The 21,392-nt window shown below is 35.4% G+C and overlaps 1 protein-coding gene across 1 annotated transcript; it reads left to right on the top strand.

Annotated features, from left to right (window-relative positions):
• The first annotated feature begins 2,456 nt into the window (after nt 1–2,456).
• On the top strand, nt 2,457–19,594 carry LOC140747118 (uncharacterized). Its single transcript, XM_073079371.1, has 7 exons — nt 2,457–2,808; nt 4,106–4,249; nt 6,586–6,673; nt 17,809–17,958; nt 18,556–18,685; nt 18,826–18,915; nt 19,131–19,594. Exons 1-7 carry the CDS (start codon nt 2,618–2,620, stop codon nt 19,313–19,315), a joined length of 978 nt encoding a protein of 325 aa, XP_072935472.1. The 5' UTR covers nt 2,457–2,617; the 3' UTR covers nt 19,316–19,594.
• Nucleotides 19,595–21,392: the final 1,798 nt, after the last annotated feature.

Genomic DNA, 21,392 nt, shown 5'->3' with positions numbered 1-21,392 from the left:
TTATTTTGAGTAATAGAGTACTTTACCAGGACCTGTTACCTTTTTTGCCTATTAGTAAATATGATATCTATGAAGTGTCTTCCACCAGCGTTGATACAATTTTGCGCCCGTTTTATCATATTTTCCACGACTTTTCTTAAGATTTTTGCCGGTAACACTTCGCATTCCAGTCGAATATTCTACTTAAGAGCAGCGATTGACCCGTGACTTCAAGTAGTCCCAAAGGAAGAACTCTGGGGTGGTTATCAGGCGATCTTGCTGGCCATACCAAATCGCCAAAACGGAAGATTACGCGACCATGAAACGTTTCCTTCACTATATCCATTGTGGGTCGTGCTGTATGTGCGGTGACACTATTTTGTTGAAACCATATGTTCATCAAGCCATAGCGTTCGCCAGCAACAGTCACTGTATTGCCGATGGCGTCCTCAAAAGAATACGGAAATCACTCCTCCCGCATGAACGGCACACCAGACAGTGATTTTAAGTGGATGTAATGACTCAACAACAGTAACAAGCCTAAGACAACCGCAGCGCTTAAGGAGAATATTCGACTGGAATGCGAAGTGTTATGGGCGGAGATCTGAAGGAAAGTCGTGGAAAATCGGGCGCGAATTTGTATCAACGCTGGTGGTAGACTCTAAACTGCTATCATATTTTCTAATAGGCAAAAAATAGTTACAGGTCCTGGTAAAGTATTCAATTACTCAAAATCACTTTTTTTATTCAGAATAAAAGTTATTCAAAAACAAAATAGGGTGATTAATTTTGCGCCACCCTATATTATGTATTTCACATTCTATACAGTATAGATCAAATTTATATAATGCAGATTTTAAGAATAACGTAAATTTAGTAGTTAAAACTTGCAATGTGTATAGATAATAGTAATATTGTCTTTTTCTTATTATACTCAATAGCTGACATACATTATGTTCAATACGAGACTTTGGCGGAAAATGTCCAAGTGTGTCTATTTTTTATTAATTACCGTATCTATAAACTCATATCCAAGATATTATATCCAATGAACGATGTAACACTTTGAAATAAATAATGATCGCTGATTGTTTCGGACTTTTGCCGTTATGAGTTAAATATTGGGATTAATCGTAGTTTGGGCTTGTACAGTAACGTATAATAATTTTAATAGAATAGACATATGATATATGATCTCTAGCGGACTAATTTGAGGGAAGGAAATCACTAAACTGCCAGCGTAGTGATTTAAAACGTTTGAAATTAATTATGAAAGTTCTTATGCCGAAAGTTTATATTGTTCTTCTTTACCCCACTGCAGAGGGTAATGTGTTTCGAGCGTGATTGTATGTGTACATATACGTATTACGGAAATCTCATTCTTTGGCACGCTCTACAGTCCAGAAGGCTTGACGGATTTTATTGAGACAAAAATACGTGGTGTCGTTGAATTCGTAAAAATTGTGGAAGAAGGCCACAGTTCGTTTGTCACTTCAAAATTATAAAAAAGAGTTTGTAGTAGGTTTTCAAGGTGGTAGAACCCTCAGTAGTACGATTTCGGCGGCACCACTGTCACACCTATTTTTACCTAATAACAGCAGCATTAAGCGCTGCGTTTTTGGTAAGGGAGACATACATACGTTTCCGAGGCATTCCAGCTTAGTTTTCAGTGGCGTATCTGTGGCCAATTTCCGGTGGGATTCTGATTCTTTCTGGGGTTGATTACAGATGTCCATAGGCGGCAGGACCCACTTACCATCAGGTGGACTGAATGCTCGTTTGCTACTCCTACATGACAAAAAAAGAGAGAAGCAGACTGTAAAGTTCAGCAATCCTTTGTGTAAGCAGTGCGACAGTTGCACCACTATTAGTTATGAATGGGCCGCGGCAGGCGGTGGCCGGCGCGCAGCCCGCGCATGCGCGCCCCGGGGCCGTAGCCCGGACTGATCCCGGACTATAGTGATGTTACAGCGATTTCAGAGAACTCTCTTAGAATTTTTACACAAAGCAATTAAGGTTCAACGTTCGCACTGATTAACAATTGTAAAGTTCTGACTAAGATTTTAATAAGAATTTAGTGCTACTAAAAGAGAAACGATTTATTAGACAATTTTTGGATTTCTTAAGTTACGTCTGTAAAGGCAGACTTAAATATATTAGGTATTACTTTATATTGATCAATTCTAGGGACACATTCAACACCCCTAGAATTAAAGGTTTACAAAGTTGTATTTTTCATGCATATATAAACATGCCAATTTACTACAATGTTAATAGTTAAAATTAGATAATACTTACTTATAATAAATAAGTTAAAGATACCTATACTCGTTAATAACATATATTAATTCTTAACGTAAGTAAGTAATAAAGAATTTGCCAGATATTCTAAAAATAATAACTCTTGCAAGTCATAATTATTTTTCTCATTCAATCGACCAAAGCGATCGTATACATGATAACAAAGACGTTACTTACGACCTTATGATACGAGCACGTACTTAAACTTTAATGTATCGTATTTTCATCTCCGTTTTCCCGTTTCCCGGCCCTATACTGCAGCATTTTCAAGGCCACATCTTTCAGTACTTCAGTAGGCTGCAAGCCGCCAGCGGCAGCGCACGATGTCACGCGCGCGATGACCGCTCCACGCGATCGACGTGCCGACGACAACGTCGAGTTACTACCGCTCAAATCTGTGCTGGTCAACAACAATTACAGGGAGGATGAAGCTTACTATCCGCCGACCCCGGTCTTCAACAACAACCCTTCGAGCTCACATTTGTACGACTACACGCTGCTGTCGAAGAGAACGCCGGCCTCCAAACGGTACTGTCTTCTTTATCTCACGTTAATTATCGCCAATTTTATTTTTTAACGATATATGGACGTCTATTTTTGATAATAATAACAATAGATTAACATTAAATCGTTTTTAATAAAACGTTAACACGTCGTTTCCGTAGCGTTAGCTCAATATCTAAACAAAGGCTTTGTAAATTGTAGAGCTTTCAGGTGAGCATTAAATTTCAGTTTCGTTACAAGACTAATAAATAAAAGGTGAATAGTAACTAAATAAACAGACTTTAGGGCTTAAAATGAATGAATAACATTAAGTATTTTATTTTTATGGTCCTTAAACGGTCGTTTTATTGAAATTATATGAATTGTAAGTAATTAAATGTTTTATTTACCAACGTGCCTAAGTAAATATTTTTATGATGCAGTAACGTAATATTTTTCTACATTACTTAAACTATGCCGTGATTTATACCAATTATATTGCTCTCTAGAGAATAAGTAAACCTTATGGATTTATCAGTTATGTTTACTAACACAGATTACATTTTACGAAGATATGGTTATATCTTCGTAAAATGTTCTCATCTCCACAAAATAAAAACTATGTGTTTAAATGTCGAAAATCTTTAAGGTATCAATTTACCCACATACTTATAGTAAAACAGTATTATTTGGTAGGTACAATATATTCAGAAATTAAGTAAGTAAATAGATTTTGTATCATTTAGAATATTTACCACTTACAAACTTCGTGAATTCCTATACTAACTACTTAATCGTTAAGATAAAAAGTAACACGCTCTTTTTGGGGTATGATATCCAAATTGAAATTTCATCCCGTTCAAACTACTTATATATTTTTTGTAATAGGTCTCAAGTTGTGTTAAAAGTATAACATGAAATCCTTTTGATATGAAACGTTTACTAATTTTCTTCCAAATAATACCATAGTGGATAGATTTAGCAGGAAACTCGCAGGCACGCATTTTGTGTATTGGTTCTGTACCTACATTGTTGTGAATCTAATTATAGAGATCGGTTACAAATAATTAATCTCTATACTTAATTAGATTCAGGTTAGGACGCGTCATATTAATTTTAATGTGTTCCAATTTGTAGAACATTACTCTGAGCCTGCTGAAAAGTCACTATCTTTCAAATGTCAAAAATATATTTTTTTTCTATTACGACCTTCGATCACTTATAAGAACTAGTGATCGAAGATTACGACACATTAACTAGGTCGACGTCAGTGCGGTGATGTTTTGTGAATGATCAAAGAAATACACAACTAGACAATTATCCTTTTATTTATACCACTCAGGTTGCTGGCCAGGTCAGCCCAGCCAGCGCCTACGCCGCTGCTGACGCTGTGCGGGGCTCCGCCGCCGTCGCGGAAGCGCGAGGAGTTGACAGCGCTCGCCAACCTCAGGAAGAAGGTTGCTCCAGCACTCCTCAACCCTGATAGGTAAGATTAGTTCTTCAATTTAAGATAAGTTTTATTCACAAATAGCTTTAGAGAAGGGCAGTAAACTGGCATACAATCACACTAATGGGCAGCTACGATCCTGGATAACAGCCCCGAAGACCACAAATTAAACCTCAAAGATGCGTTAGTAACCCTGATTTCTCTGATTACTTATTAAGATTGAAACATATGATTTATCTTACCATGCGTGCTTCTAGTTAACTGCTGCTGTACCTATTCAGAATTTTAAAATGTTACTTTTTACATTTTTATCGATACCTAAGTAAAACCATGTTTAAAGCATGTGTAGATTTATGTATGTCAGCGCCACAGACCTGTATATTTGTGGTCAGCGGTTAAGTACCTTATTAATTAAAATTGCCGAAATTTTGTACATGTAAACGGAAAAAAGTTTCTATTGAGTTGCTTACAAACTTTAATTAATTACGTAGCTGTATAAAGTACTTAAATAAAGGTATAACACTGTCGTTTTAATATACTTACTGGCACTTTAAATTAAACGCTATAATTTTTAAGAGGAAGATTAAATCTCGTACAAATAGAAACATTGGTCTTGAAAATTTGAAATTTTAAACTTAAGTAAGTATTTGTTTTGGTTTATTTTTTGGTAAGCTAGGAAATTTATATAATCTAACAGAATTCTAACTTATAGTGTGGCCTCGAAAACACATCTATCGGAATATGCTAGGTAACTACTAACAAAGCGTTAATTCTAATAATTCTGTAGTTCCTAAAGTTCTTTGATACTATTCCGTAACATTTAAGTAGTTCGAGCGACAATTGTAACTTGTTACTTCGTAACTTTACCTACTAAGTAGGTATAAAAAGTAATACAGTAATGTTAGCGAATTTATTCGAGCCCTTCAACAATACTTATGTCAGTAAACTAATCATGGCAATAAATATTAGCGATTAACACTTCTTTTGTTCCGCGACACGCAACGCCTTGAAAATAATGCCTATCTCGACATCAGTAGCTATTATTTTGAATCACGTAAGTGGAGAGGGTTGAAATTAGTGATGTACCAGCTCATGGTTTTTGTGGTTATTAAAGTTATTTTAAATTTTAATACATTTATAAGTAGGAATGTGTACCTACAGTTAAAATTTAAACACGACAACACAACATGACACGAAGACGAGGTTATGTAAATGTGTCTATTACAAGACCTTAAGTAACTTACTAAACTTGCTATGTTAGAATATATTATTGGACTTACTCGTACATTGGGAGGCTTAAGTTACTTCTATGACAATGCAGTATGATATTATTGATCAGATCTCTTGATGGATGTAGATGCTGGCTAAAACACAATCTAAAATGAAAAACGAGGTCAATTAGACATCCTCCTCGTGATAGGGGTTGTTCTTCGAGTTTGTTACATTCATTCTTGATAAGTAAGTCTTAGCAGTCCTACCTTGTTTTAGTAGACGAATCCAATTTTTACAAGTAACATGATTTTCTTGACAGTTTTTGTTGTAAATGGTTCGTTTATCGCAGCCCTGAGCTTTCGGTTTGTCCCAGGTGTCTAAATGTGAGCGCACGAATCATTAACTCGATTTATCATGGCCCAATTCGATTTTGTCCGAGTTGTGGCTAACTCGATTTTCGAAATCGAGTCAATATGTTTGCTATATAGTTGATATTTTCGTAACCCTTCTTACGTTTCTTTCTTGCTAAGTATGTTTTATTATCTTGAAATATGTACGAGTAGATTTAGATTTTACGACTTATCATTTTGATTTATAATTGAATGCAAACGTTGTACTTAAAAATATATACTTAGTGATTAAATGTTACCTTTCGTATACAAAATTATTTCAAGAAACCAACGCAGGTCACTACAATAAAAATAATCTATTAAATACAATACAATTATGATATGAAACATTTATTCGGAAATGCCGATTGCAATATACTTGGTCCTCTACAAATTTTAAGGTGGTAGAACCCTTTGTTGTTCAACTCCGGTGGCACCACCACCACACCTTCTTTCTGACTCATCACAGCAAGTTTGAGCGCTGCTGTGTTCTGGGTCGAAGGATATGGTAAGGGAGATATACTCTTCCGAGACGTTCCAGCTTAGTCCTCAGGGTAGCCCACCTGTGGCCGACTCCAGGTAGGAATATGTAATCCTATCTGTGGTTGATTGGAGATATCCACGGGCCACTTACCATCAGGTGGACTGCATGCTCATCTGTTACTCCAATATTATTGTACTAGGTTCTGGTATTGCTATTCATCAGAGTCGTGACTACTCACTCACATTTCTATAACATAAGTAAAAATCTATAAAAGATTTGTATTCTTGCAGATATCCCTCCAGAAACAACAACGAAGCACTGAAGAAACACGACAACGAAACCGAGCCACTTGACAATAGACCTAAACTTTTACAAAAGGTAAGCCAAACTGATAGCTAGAAGCTCCTAAGTCTGTGTAAACTTAGTAATTGTATGATACTTTCTATGTTACTGCTTTCATATCTTATAGGTGCATATGTACTTAACTAGAGATATTACCTTTAATATCATAATTTCATTAGGGTTTTATTCTTATCTCAATTAAAGTGATATAAATTACGGATTCCATCTGCGATTTTAATATTTATTATTAAATTTACTCGTAAAAGTATGAGTTTACTTTTGGTACTTAACATATTTTGTAAATTTTAATAGAATACACAGCTACATATTAAAAAGCCCGTTTGAGTTTTTTAATTCGCTCGATTAAAACAGCAACATATTTTTAATAGTTACAAGTGGAATTTTAATTACTCGCAAACGTCGACCTTATTTTGCATATCAGGCAGTTTGTGCCACGTACCACATGTGTAGTAATTAGTAAGTATAAACTTTATTACCATGGTCACTGCATAATGTGTCAACGCTGCAATAGTTAATTGGAACCGGTAAAAGGGAAAAAGTTAGCTAAGTGCTTTGGTAATAACAACATTAAATAAACCAATTTGTAAAATTTTAACTGCATTGGCGTTAAGGAATCTTTTTTTAATTAATAGGTATACTAAATACTTTAATCATCATTCCTCAGTAGATAAACTGTTAGTAATTTTATTCTATTTTTTGCTTTCTGAGAAAGAAGTGTCAAAATCCGCAAATAATTGATATTATTATGTAATACAAAGCAATGTATGTCTATAAAATCTATACTAATATTATAAAGAGGAAAACTTTGTTTGTTTGTTTGGTTGTAATGAATAGGTTCAAAAACTACTGGACCGATTTTAAAAATTCTTTCACGAATAACATAGGCTATATTTTATATGAAATATATTTGATAAATAGATTTTGAGGCGGTACAAAGTTTGCCGGGTCAGCTAGTATGGAATAATTTAGCGGGCGCATGTAGCACGTAGCACGTCGTAGCATGACACGTAGACCACGTAGCACGAAGATATTGAAGCATTTTCGTAGACCTACAAGAACGCGCGGAAGCTTGGTGGTACGTAGGTCAGCTACTCGCATTTGTTACAGAGAAGAAAGAGGATAGACAAGGAATAAAAAATATGACATAAAAAAAATATTGCATAATTACAAATTAAATCGTAGTCTCGTAGCTTGGTAATATCTCCCAGTTTTTTTCTAACGAAAACAGTCTTTAACTATATTCTCCTAATGTGAAATCATCATAAATAATTATATGAAGTTAAGTAAGGTAAGTATAAGTTAGTACCTATAGTTTTTAGGCGTTGTTTAGTAAATGTAAACAGAAATTGTACAGTACAAAAACTTTCTGTATCGTTTATATTATGTTAATATTCAATTATATGAACTAAATAGAATATTATACTATAGGTACTTATAAATAATATAGCGTACAAAAACAAATGTCTACCGTGTAGGGTATACGATACGTAATGAGATCTGTAGAGGATTCAATCTTGGGCCATGATCGATCAAATAACGCTCTTGTAACGAGATATACAGTCAGCGCATGTGGGGTTGAGTAAGTATTATCGGCCTTGCCGTCAATACATGATGGATGTGCACGAGTATGATGAAGGCATTTATTTTCCGTCATATAATGTTCATAATCGCATATTGCCAATACTTCATAAGGTTAGAAAGTAAAACGTACGTTTAACGAGGTTTTTACCCTTTTTGAATATTTCTCGTATGCACTTATCATAATACAATTAATTTGGATTACGATCCGAGATTACCCTAAAGAGAGGTAGATAATATTCTCTCAGTGTTTCAATGCAACGATTAATTTCTAAATACGAGATGGACAACAGTAAACTCTGATAACGAGTAAGTAATATCGCCCATTTTTCTCGTTATTCATTGCAATTTAGTACCTGATGATTAACTCTATGTACCACTTCTAAAGTCTTCCAATGAAGATTAAAAATTTAAATCTCATGACTCATAACCATTTTGGCAAACCTTCCTTAGCCATTTAAAAAAAACGTGCCAGGTCCGGAAACAGGTTGCGCCGCCCTTGACCCGATCCGCCCAAATACTGCGTGACCTTAGGATCTCTGCCTACGAACCATTCCAGCCCTTCCGCCCGACGCGAATATAATGGGAGGCGCATTTACATCTGATTAGTTGAAAGGTCAGATTCGTTTGTACTTTGTCTGTCTGCTAAAGGAACCCAGCTGTTATGTCGATAATGGAGGTACTCAGCTGTTTTATCGATAGGGACTCGAGTACGATTGTAAGATAAGACCTTGTTATCAGACTCAGGTTGGAGTTATTTATGTAGTACAAATCTCCCCTTACCTTTATCTACTATCTACATCTACCGCGTACCTATTTAGATTGTATATTTGTTAACTATAAAGTAGACAAGTATGTATAATATGTATTATGTACAATGTAGTTGGGCAATATAAGATCCGATCTCTGGCACGAATCTCTTTACGTTACTATAAACAATGGCCGGATAAGACATCAAACCACTCTATCCCGAAATTAGATCTTAATTCGGCCACTAATGCCATCGTGAATAGACTGGATATTTCTCCGATGTAGGTAGTTAATTAGGTATTCACAATAAACTCAAATGATCTTTTATTGGATTGTTCTTTATCAGAAGACTTAATTACTACTTAATACTAATAATTAGGAACTTGAAAGTAATAATAAACTTGGTAATTTCATCCAAATTCAATTCATTTTATGTCAAAACACGAAAGCATTTAAGTAAGTAACGCATGCGCAATTTTGATTTCATTAAAAAAAAAACACTAATCAGATACCTTTTCATAACGCATGAAAAGTAGCTTATCTTTAAAAAATATGTTAAATTAGTACGAGTAAATCGTATGATATTTAAAATCAATTTCTAAATATTATACAACCACTAAACGTTATGCGCTAGGGATTTGTCGGAAACCGTCTTGGGGCTTACCATAAATGTCACAATGCCAGCTTTCACGTAAATGAAGGCTTTCGTGATTTATGCACGGCAGCTCGAGCGGAGCGAACCGTGGGGCGTTTCCGTGAACAATTCGCGTAGGTAAGCGCCCGTGCTTAAAAATAGCAGGCGAGGGTTACCGTGATACTGCCTTGTGCGCTAGGGTTGTCTAATTTGCATAACAGCAAGGTTAACTGAATTAGAATGGACTGACAAGTGGCGCGGATAATTTGCGGGTATACAATGAACGTGATTAATTTATTAAATGTTTGTTTAATCGGCTATCGAACCTGAAATTCGTTGCATCCTAGCCTGACATGACAGGACAATATCAAACAGGGCGTCATCTTGGATAAAAAAAAATTAAGAATCCTTGTAGAACGAGTAGGGTGCCGCACTTAATTCTGGTTTATACCTAGTCAGAGACTATTGTTTTCTGGCTTAACAGTCGTAAAACAGACAAGTTACGATATGACGCATTTTCTGCATTTTGATTTAATTATTACGGGTCGTGGATTAACTTAATCTAAAAAGCAATGTTCCGTTATAAGTTAGTTACGGATGCCATAGATAAAAATTTATTTAACACCAAGAGCAATCTTAGAATCCGTCAGTAGAAAAAGATGAAAAAAATACCTACTGCTATTAAATAAATGTCTGGTATACACTTCTAGGTGACAGCCCTTCTTTTTTTTTTTTGTTGACGAGGGGGAAACCTTCAAAAGGTACCCGACGCCAGGGTACCTTTTGAAGGTTGGGAGTGACGCCGTGTTATGTGGGATTTTTACCGCACTAAAACCCCCCCGGTGGCCGTCCTCAGCGTTTCGTGGAGAACCCCGGGATCTCCAACGGAACACAACCGGAGTCCTCCTAACGCGATGCCCTTCTATCGGGCTCTGCCCTGGGGGAGCAATTTACGCTCCTCTCACATCCCCTGGTGATTACAGCGATATGCGACCACACAAAACCGCTGTCCTTCCCGGGGTCGCTTGCTGGACGGTTTGAGCTCCCACTCTTGCCGCCCGCAACCCCGAAAGCCCCTTTTAGTCGCCTCTTACGACAGGTAGGGGATACCGTAGCCCTATTCTGGTCCTGGTACTACAGGGACAGGTGACAGCCCTATGCCATTCTATAAATAGCGAAAGCTCTTATTCATAGATAGATATCAAAAGAAAGACGAGACATAAAAGCGGAAAGTCTCTGGAGGTCAACACAAAGAGATTGTACATTGTTCGAGTACGGTCGCTGCGGATGTGATTCAATGAACCGCGTTCACATCACTTGCTCTAAGCAAAGTGCTTTTAGAAGCGAGTGATTATGTCTTCTGTTTCTTTTTAGAGTTCCCTACCCAAAGGGTAAAAATGGAACTCTATTACTAAGACTTCGCTGTCTGTCCGTCTGTCCGTCTATCACAGGGCTATATCTCCGGAACCGTAATGGATAGACACATGAAATTTTTACTATTGCAACAAATACTAAAATAAAGTTGAATATTAAAGGGGGTCTCCATACAACAAATCGGATTTTTTCGGCATTTTTCGATCAAACTGTTAAACTGTACTAGGAAGACGGTTGAAATTTTACAATCCGTTTACTACTAAGTATAACTGGTAGTCTTAGTATTGGTAGTCTTAGTATTGATATTATTAGGCGTTGATGTCGGCATAGTCGAATAATTGAAAGATGTAGGTACCGCTTTTAAAAAATATCCATTGTGTTAAATATTAAAATTACGCAAGTTAGTGAGATGTAATAGAGTTATACATACGTATATACATAACTACACCCTTAATTTATATATTCATACATCGTTCGCTATTATCATTCGATGTGCCATAAGCGGGATACAGCAACGATACCTATTTAATATCGTTGCAAAGAATATGAAAAATAAATAGGCACTTACTTTTTACTATCCTTTTTTATATTTTATTTGTGCCATATTATCGGGTCGGTGTCTTAAGTAACTATACCGATATCGGACAAAATATTGCGGAAATGCTTCAAGCGAAATGAAAATTCTTTTCTGGCATCATTCAGACAATTATTTCAATTCAAAGGTTAGAGATCAAAGCTCTTGTTGTGTGGACTCACACTCTCACTTAGATTAGTTTACAATATTTAAGTACAATTTTTACAGCATTTAGAATAAAATACACCTGTTTTGTTGGATATTATAGATGAAAATGGGAAACGGTTACCACTTATGTTATATATTTATTGTGTATAATCGGCATTATATAGTGTGTAAATTTTACAAGAGGACAAAATTCACAAATAACATGATGAATTATCCAATATGTAGTGGTAAAGTGCTAAACTAATGGGTATGAGCCTCAAATTCTAATATTAACTTATCTGCAAAACCAGGGAACGAAGCTCTTACAGATAGTCGATTTGTTGCAGCATCTATTTACATAACGGTGCTCCAGTTAAATGTATCTAACGCGGAGAGCAAAAAACTTCACGTTTGTTCAGTGCTTAATGATGTTTATTTTTCTTGATGAGGAAACAAAAACAACTAACGCTAATGGTTCTCGTAAAGCTCCCGACTAAACTTGTGCCTCTGTGGTTTTAAGTACACTTTTAAACAACAACTGTAGGGTGACACGGCTTTTTAATGTAGAGATAAACCGATTTAGATCTATCTGTATAAGATACATGAATGATTTTTCCATTTTGCTTCATTTCTATTATCCTTAGTCATCTTTGGTAAATAACCTTCTAGTTAGGACCTTGTAGTTAATAAGTAGTATATTAAGTACTTAATTTTAAAACTGTCGAAACTAATTATGACGTTATAGACTACGATATTTTAAAGATTATGATTAACATGATTGACATTTCGTTAGTAATTTCGGGTTCTCACGTCTCTCAGCGAATACAATGACAGTACTTCGACAATATATTAATATTTTCAATTACTCCCACATTCTGTGAACTTTAGAGCTCTGGGTTTTACTCTATGGGTCATCAGGTTGGCATTTAAATTATGAAAACGCAAATGTTCGTATATGTACATTATTGTACATACATAATAGGCACGTTTCAAATATCAAGAGTCAATTGAAACGACTGCATATTCAACGGAAAAATTATACGGGCTTTGTTATTTCGAGATTTAATTGGATAGCACTACAGATGAACATTGCAGAACTCATCGAGTGTCAATCGTCGATATAATTGACGCGAGTCACCTATGACTCGGGTCAATAAAAACCATGAAAAGCGTGTTAGCTGATGAACACTTATTTCTGAGTATAAAGAAGATATACGAGATGTCCCAACTAAGTTCTCGGAGGCAGCAACGTATCTGTTTTCGAACTTGAGTAAGATTTTGATTCACCTTACTGTTTCACTTGTCTATGGGCATCAGTGATAAAATTTTGGAGGTAGTTAGACTCCTTTGTGGTTCGGTTCCACAGTTCCACACATATTTATAATAACGCCAATGTTAAGCGTCGATTTCAGATGTCCATGGGCGGTAGTATCCATTTGCATTCAGACGGACTTCATGTTTGTGCCACCTCTATTTTATAAAAAAAAATCCCTTCAAGTTGACTGCATGCTCATTTGTCACTTCTAAAAAGATTATAATCATACATTCGTTAAACCTTCAGACTTTGAAGGCACTCGACAAAACACAATGACTCTATAACTCAGGATTTCTTTTCAGAATAAAGCGCTCTACAAAACAGGCATGAACTGAGGTGAAAGTTCATGAGAGCTTTTTATTTCTCGCCGTGTTCCAATTAGAGGGGAGTTCAGCCTGACTTTTTCAGTGGGGGCCATCAGCCATGCTCGTTCTTTCATAAAAACTTGCTATTTTGACGTGTGAAATATGAGAGTAATGAGGCCCTTAGTTATTTTGCTGCTATAAATATTTTCTTGGAATTTTTATTTGCTAGATGTGTTGCAATTATTTATGTTTTGTAAATTCACTTATAAGTGATTCCTGTCAGTAAGTCTACATATCTATCTTATACAGTACTGTATGTAATATATATAGGTATACAGCAGCTTTAAGGCAATTATAGACGTGGCAGCAATGCTGCTACAGTTTCACTAGATTTTAAACACAAAATATTACCACGTAGGTACGTATTTGCGTATAGCCATGCGAGGAACGTAATCTATTTCTTATTATACATATTATTTAAGAAGTACATAGTACATATATATAATTTATTGTACATATTAGTGTAGGTAGCGTTATAATATTAAAGGTAAAATATGTAGATTGGAAACTAACATACTCGTTCGGAATGTGAAATGCAAATGGGGTCTATGCGGGGCTCGGGCCGCCATTATTGAAATTTATCGCTAAGACGCCACCGACACGCAACCTTGAAACATCTTTGTTTTCGGCTCTTTGGATAAACATCGTAGGTAGGTATTCAATTTGAATTAAGTACTTTTGATACAGTCGTAATGTTATAGGCGTATATGCAATATACTTAAATCAAACTTTGACTAAGGTGGTTTATATTGCATACTCACATAAGTGGAAGAAATCACCGCGATTCGTTGGTGGTATTTCTTTATAACATCAATGCTGCTGATTTTTAGTTTCGGAGGACATATATTATCTTTATATTACTTTAAGGTGACTGATAATGCACACCTTAACATAGTTGTACGTGATTTAAAAAAATAAAGAAAGAAAATATGAAAGTTTAGATCAGTCGGGCGTTTACCTATGAGGTTATAATTACACGAATTAACATCAAATCCAAATAAATAAGTATAAGTATAAGAAGTAAGCTTACAATTTAATTGCAAGTTGTGAATACCATAGAGCTATGAACGTTTCAATATGAAATCCATAGATATATTCTGTTGCAATGCAATTAAATTAATAGCTGAATACTTATTACAATACTTAGGTACCTAATACATTTTTGTCATACATTAGTGGAAAGATGTACCTATAAAAGACATAACTCTTACGTAAGTTAAAACGTACCTACCTACCTACTGCAGCCTGCAGGCGGTTTAAAATACGGCGACACGATTTTCCGCTTTCCACCGAGAATTTTCTAGTTGCAAAAAATCTGAAAAAATGCACGAATGCATTATGTGTGTGAAAAAGTGTGGAGTAAAGTGTAGAGTAATCATGAAACTACGAGAGATGAAAAATGAGGCTGGACATGGTATTAAAGCAGTACATAAAGATGGTTGAAGATTTTTTACCCGACTGCCAAGGAAGGGTTATGTTTTTCGCGCGTATCTTGTATGTTTGTCTTTCTTTATTTGATCCGATCTAACAAACGGCTGGATGAATTTCAACAGTTAAGGTGTCATTATATTTGTCTCAATGACCCGAGTGTCCTTAGATAGGTGTTAGTAAAAAAAAAACAAAATGGCGGATTTTTGGCGCGAAATAGTAACACATTTAAAAAAAAAAGTTAACCAAACCTATCGAGTAGGGTATCAAATGAAAGGAAATTAAACGGAGATTATAAAAACATATTTGTATATATATAAAACAGCAAGGTGACTGACTGACTGACTAACTAAATGACTTTTTCATTTTTCAGAAAGCAACGTCCTGCCTAAACCAAGGACCTTACACTGAAATTTTGCACATAGGTTCTCTATATAGCGCGAATAAGTACTAAGAAAGGCCTTTTGGAAATTCTACCCTAAAGAGGGTAAACTAGGGTAAAACAGTTTTTTTGAAATCCTTTAATTTTGAAGCAACTACTATAAAATTTTGTATTTGGCCTTCTGGATAGGAACAAGGACGCACTTATTTATCGCCTGCCGAAAAATCAACCCCGTAGAGGGTAAAATAAGGGTTTAAAGTTCATTTGAACAATCGTCAATTTTGAAGCAAACTCTATGAAATTTTGCATCAGGCTTGTTAGATAAAAATAATGAAATTCTACCTCTATCGAGGTAAAATAATGACCGAAACTCTGATTTACTGAAGTTATATATTTTATAGACCGTAAATGGTGGATTTTTTCGCGAAATACGAGTAGTAACACGTTTTAAAAAAAGTTAACCAAACCTATCGAATAGGGTGTCAAAATACAGGAAATTATGAGGAAATTATAATATATCTTATATATAAAATTCTCGTGTTAGTTACCGTACTCCTCCGAAACGGCTTCACCGATTTTCACCTAATTCAGTAGGTCTGAGAATCGGCCACTATCTATATTTTTTACCCCTAAGTGATAAGGGTTGTTCAAGGAGGATAAATAGGATAATATTGTTTGAACATCTTTTTTTTGTTGAAGCAGACACCTACTATGAAACTTTGTATGTGGCTTTCTGGATAAAAATAATAAAATGCCTATTTCACTGCTTTTGGAAATTCTACTTCAGCCTTTTTGGTGCAGTCGGGTTTTTGATTTTTTTAATTAATTACTTGTTTAAGATGTACATATTTCACTAGAAACATTCCAAATATAGTGATTAAAGGAAAATTCTAGAATCTAATCCGAATTTGAACTACAAACTGAGTGATAGTCTTCTGGGGGTTCCATTTGGATTCCCGGTAAGTGATTTCTAAGTTATGTCCTTATTAGAAATGAAGGATTAGTTTTCCTAAAGGTAAAAGGAACGATCGTGGGGAACATTAGAGACTGTAGAGTTCTTTCAAAAGCTCTCAAAATTCGTAACTAAACTATAATGTGATCTATTCCGAGATGAATTCCCTACTGTAAAATAGATGATATTCATGTGATTTAATTTCACTGCTTTTTCTCCACATCGAAACCTTATAAACGTCACACATCAAAAATAATTCTCTAAAATATGAACTTTGAATAAAATATTTTGAATAGCACGCTTGGTGTAGATATTTCTTTGCCCGTGCACACATATTCCATGTTATTTATTATTAAAGTTATCACAATAGCTACTTTAGGCCTGTGTTTTTAAAAGTTCTCACTGAATAGAATCCATTGCGGCTCTATGGTTTTAATTTTTCATTGCTGATGAAAAACCTTTTGTTCGAATTCATACTTTGTGGCCAGCGCACTTTGACAGCGTACGTTGGCTCTATACAAAAAAATAATGGGTTAAGTGAAGCCAACTTAAAGTTTTGAACGTTTTAAACATCGCTATGAATAGGTTTCACAGACTATTTAAGATAAAATCACTTACTTATATTAAAAAGCCAATAACTTTTTATTTAGTAAATCGGTTGACCAGCCGGGATTTGATATTTAAGACCCAGAAAAAAACAGATTTTCAGGTTACTTAAATGTTTCTAAACAGATTTCTATTTTATATTATTTTGTAATAATAGAAGTAGTTTAATATTAAATTTAAATCTCTTGATTAGTCTTAAATGTACTAAAAAAGATTCCGTCAAACTTAGTACGTTCTTACTTTTTGGACTCGGTTAAAAAGCTCGCTCATTGTCTAGTTTAACTTTAAATTGAAAGTAAATATTTCTTAGTAAGATGCGATTTTTAAAATTCTTCGACTAATGTCTGCATCATGTAGAATTTCTCTAATTTATGTTACAATGTATGGCCGGTAGCCAGCCGGTGCGGGCCCCAATGCAATATCGGTGCAAATCTTGGCGAGCGAGCCATTTGGCGCACTTCCAAACCGTGCCTTATTGCTGCTGGATATTCGGCCCCAATTCCCAATTCTATCTAGAATTTATGTTAGGGTTGATTTAATTTTAATGGCAAAATGTATTAAGTTAGAACTTATTTGAAAGAAATATATTTTTTAATTTATTTATTATCACACCTTTCTGATTGAGTTATTAACAATCACCAAATTTGTGCCTGTCTATAACAGAAATTTGCCAATGTCTAGTGTGAACAAATACTAAAAAGTCGATCTTTGCGGGCACAATGTAGAATCACAAATAATTTTTACACTTTTAATGTAATGTAGTAGTAGCAGATCAGCATGCACTCCACCTAATTGTAAGTAGTCCATGGACATCTGTGATCAATCCCCGATAGGATGAGATTCGTACCTGAGGTCGGTCAAATATGCGGCGCTACCCTGAGGACTAAGCTGGAACGCCTCGGAAACTTATGTCTCCCTTACCACACCAAACCTATGTGTACATAGGTACGGTCAGTCTCGAAGTAAATAACATAACATATCACAGTAAGAGTTCCATGAAATCAATACCCGATGTGGTTATTCTATGAATTGCATTGAAACGCAGGTGCTAAAGACCAGGCCGGTGAGCATGGTGGTGCAGTGGAGCGAGGTGCGCACCGCGTGGCAGGATAGCGACTTCATCACCGAGTGCCTCTGCTGGCACAACGTTTACCGGCAGCGGCATAGCGCGCCACAGCTCTACATGGCACCCGAGGTATGCCATTTATTTTAAATTAAATACTGAACTGACAGAACTCTTTTTAAATATAAATACCCAACCACAGCCTCAATACTAATTTTAATTAACTGTGTGAGTGTGTCTGTGTGAAATTCATTCGTTATTTTTTCCTTAGACTTCCAAATAAGTACCTACTTGCAATTAAAAAATAGTTGACGTGATAGGTACCATAAAATAATATCGTGATGTAAATGTCATAGTCTTGAAGGTCAGATGAAAATTTTGGCATGAACCTATGCAATAAAACACTGGTCTCAAAGAGCCATGATTTACCCACAGAGCTCGCCATGCCAAATGCATCTATTACACAACAATGACCGGGTTTTGAAGAGGTGAGCTTCAGAAGTTTGGATTTAAAGTTTTAAAGTGGCTCGAGTATCTTCTAACCTTTCAAAACTTTTCGCTCAGAAGATTTGTTCTTATTGCAATGGATTTTGAACAAAGGTCACCGAGAACTCGTTTTAATGGCAACTTCTACTCGTAGCTTGCAAGAAGGATTTGAACGTACTTCAAACACAAACTTCAACACCTTGTTACGTCATATATAACTATAATTCAACGTTGATCTTTCAGTTGTGCGACTATGCTCAGGCGTGGGCAAACCACCTCGCTCACACCAACAAGTTCCACTACAGGAATGATCGCGATGTTGGGCAGAATCTTTACCAGCGCCCGGTCAGTGATATCCAACCTGACATCACGGGTAAAATAATATTTATATTTCGTGATTCAACTAAGCTGTTTTAGGTTTTGTTATTTCATTTTATCGTAGTACCTATGCGTTGTATCTTGCTTGTTAAGCTTTTCTACGACTGAAATATTATGATATTAAATATCTTTCAGGTCAAGAAGTGTCATCGTACTGGTACGCAGCGGTTCGGCAGTACAACTTCTTCAAAGAATCTGATGTTTTACACGCTAATGTTAATGCAGGTAATATACCCAAAAATAGGTAGGTACATGACGCGATAAGATGGTATCAACATGTAATTAAAATTTTATAAATTGGGCTTTACGCATTTGGATATTATTGATTCAAAAATAAAAAGAAACCAAGGTCTTTCCATAAGCGGTTATAAATAAACCAATAGACGAACCATCCCTGTACCTACTAAAACCCAAGATTTATAAAAAATCATGTTTTCCAGGTCACTTTACCCAAATGGTTTGGGTATCGACACGATTCTTCGGCGTAGGCAAGGCTCGCTCTCGGGCCGGCAAAGTTATAGTGGTGGCGAACTACTCTCCCCCGGGCAACATCAACGGCCAGTTCGAGACCAACGTGCTCCCGCCCCTCCCGGACAACTTCCCGGAGCCCCCGCAGGAACACTGACGACAGCTTTCCATACGTGGCAGGAGGTTTAAGATCGATGCCACGTATAAGAAGTAAATGAGTAATGTGATTCGGTCGTTTGAGTGACGTTGTGTTTCGAGTTCGGTTTGGGTTTTGTTGTTTCACTTCTAAATGAAATGTCCGTCGCTATATGGAAACAGTGGCAAACTGTGAAGATCAATTTATTTCTGAATAAATATTCAGGTATCATCCATAAACATGACGACGACAGAAAATCTGTGCCATATTATTGGATTTAGGGGAAGCGATGCGAAAATAGTTTGACGTGGTTCAAGATATGACTTTGGAGACATAAAGTACTACGAATTTGCTGTTTGGTGGTTCCAAAGAACGTAATCGATATAGGTACATCGATTACATAATACAATGACTTTTTGGATGTATATTTTTCAAAATTGTGCAAGTTATTTCCTTGAATTAAATAAAATACTTATGGGCTTAACACACTTTCCCAATGATAACGAGATAATTGTGCCGTAAGGGTAATCAAGTAACGGAATAATTTGTATTGTATGCCAATCAAATTCTTCCTAATAAACTCCATTAGTTTTAAGCAACCCTGATAAAATAGCTTCATGCTTAGTGTAGGAAATAGAAATAATGGTTGTTTTGCCTGAGCTTACCCTTTGATAACATATTAGTGCTTAGTTATAGAAGTAAATTTACTATTGATGTTACCTTATTCGTACGCACACTTCTTATATAATAATTGTACATCGATAATACGGCCGTCTGTATAATTAGACATGAGGTTCTAAATTGTTATAACAAAAAAAAATAATGAAGTTAAAATACGTAAATTATTTTTAAAATAAGTTGTAAAGCCAGTGCTTGATCGAATCTGGGAATCCTGATCAATACGTAATAGGTAATAGGCAAAAATAGTTTTTACTGCTCTTCGCTTCTATGCAACGATTCCAGAATTCATTATTAAGTACAGAATTAGAATCGGGGTCTATTTTTTAAGTAATTACTTAATACAACGAAATACGTATACCTACTTATCGAATGTTTCGTAGCGATCTTTTTACGTAATAAATATATTTATTGCCTGTTAAAATTATTCCAAATATTTTCATTGCCAAAGGCAACGCCATAGGCAATGAAAATATTGAAATTAGTAAACGATTAACGATAAATTGAAACAAAAATTAAACCATTTATGTTTTTACAAGCTTAGGTACAAAACCTTCGAAGTTTGTTTAGATACAAGTGAAATTGTTGATAATTATTTATTAATTATTATGGTAATAAAATATGATTAATGCCTTACGACGTAGGTAGTTAGTTCAATTATAATTTTCTAATAAAATTTCAATAATGACTTTAAAAAAGATGTTAAGTTAAATGAATCACTGTTTATCGTAGATTTAATTTTATACATAAAATGATAATTTGATTTGAGCTTAATAACTATCATATCGCAATATTAGCAGGTAGGGTTACCAAAAATTTTAAACCAGCGTGTTAAGCATGTGGCATAACGTTTGGAACCATTTGGTTCTATAATATTATCCGGCTACTCTATTCGTAGATGCGTATAAACCGGATATTAATAAGCTAAAATAAAAAATTAGATTAATATCAACGACTTATGTCGCACTCCCCGTCTTCCTCAAAGGTTGATGATATTAAAATGTACACTTGTTAAATTTTTAGTATTGCCCCTCTAGGATCATGTTCTCGATTTATTAAATATTGTAATCTAATTGTTAAGCGAACTAGCTTTGATAATATCTATTTGATATTACTGTGCTTCAATACGATAATCTAGACTAAGTAGACTAATTTAGATTGTGCCGTTTTTCTAGGGTGCACCTTAATTGGTGTCCCTTATATGGACTCGGTAGTACATAAATAATACGTTTTTAAAAATAGTTACTTAAAAGGTAGTAGAACTAGAAAATCATAATTCGAGTAATTCCCCATTACTGCTCCCATCTCTGGGCAGAGGCGCCCCAATACCAACTTAACCCACTTGACTCCGTGCACAAACGCGCGATCCGAATCGTCAACGACCCCAGGACCTCCGATCGGTTAGAACCTTTAAGCTTGC

This window comes from Epargyreus clarus, unplaced genomic scaffold (assembly GCF_041222505.1).
Source record: "Epargyreus clarus isolate Ecla_fem2 unplaced genomic scaffold, WU_Ecla_fem_2.2 ptg000014l, whole genome shotgun sequence".
In the NCBI taxonomy this organism is placed as follows: Eukaryota; Metazoa; Arthropoda; class Insecta; order Lepidoptera; family Hesperiidae; genus Epargyreus; species Epargyreus clarus.
The sequence above is the reverse complement of the archived record's forward strand: the minus strand, read 5'-3'. Positions and strand labels throughout refer to the sequence as shown.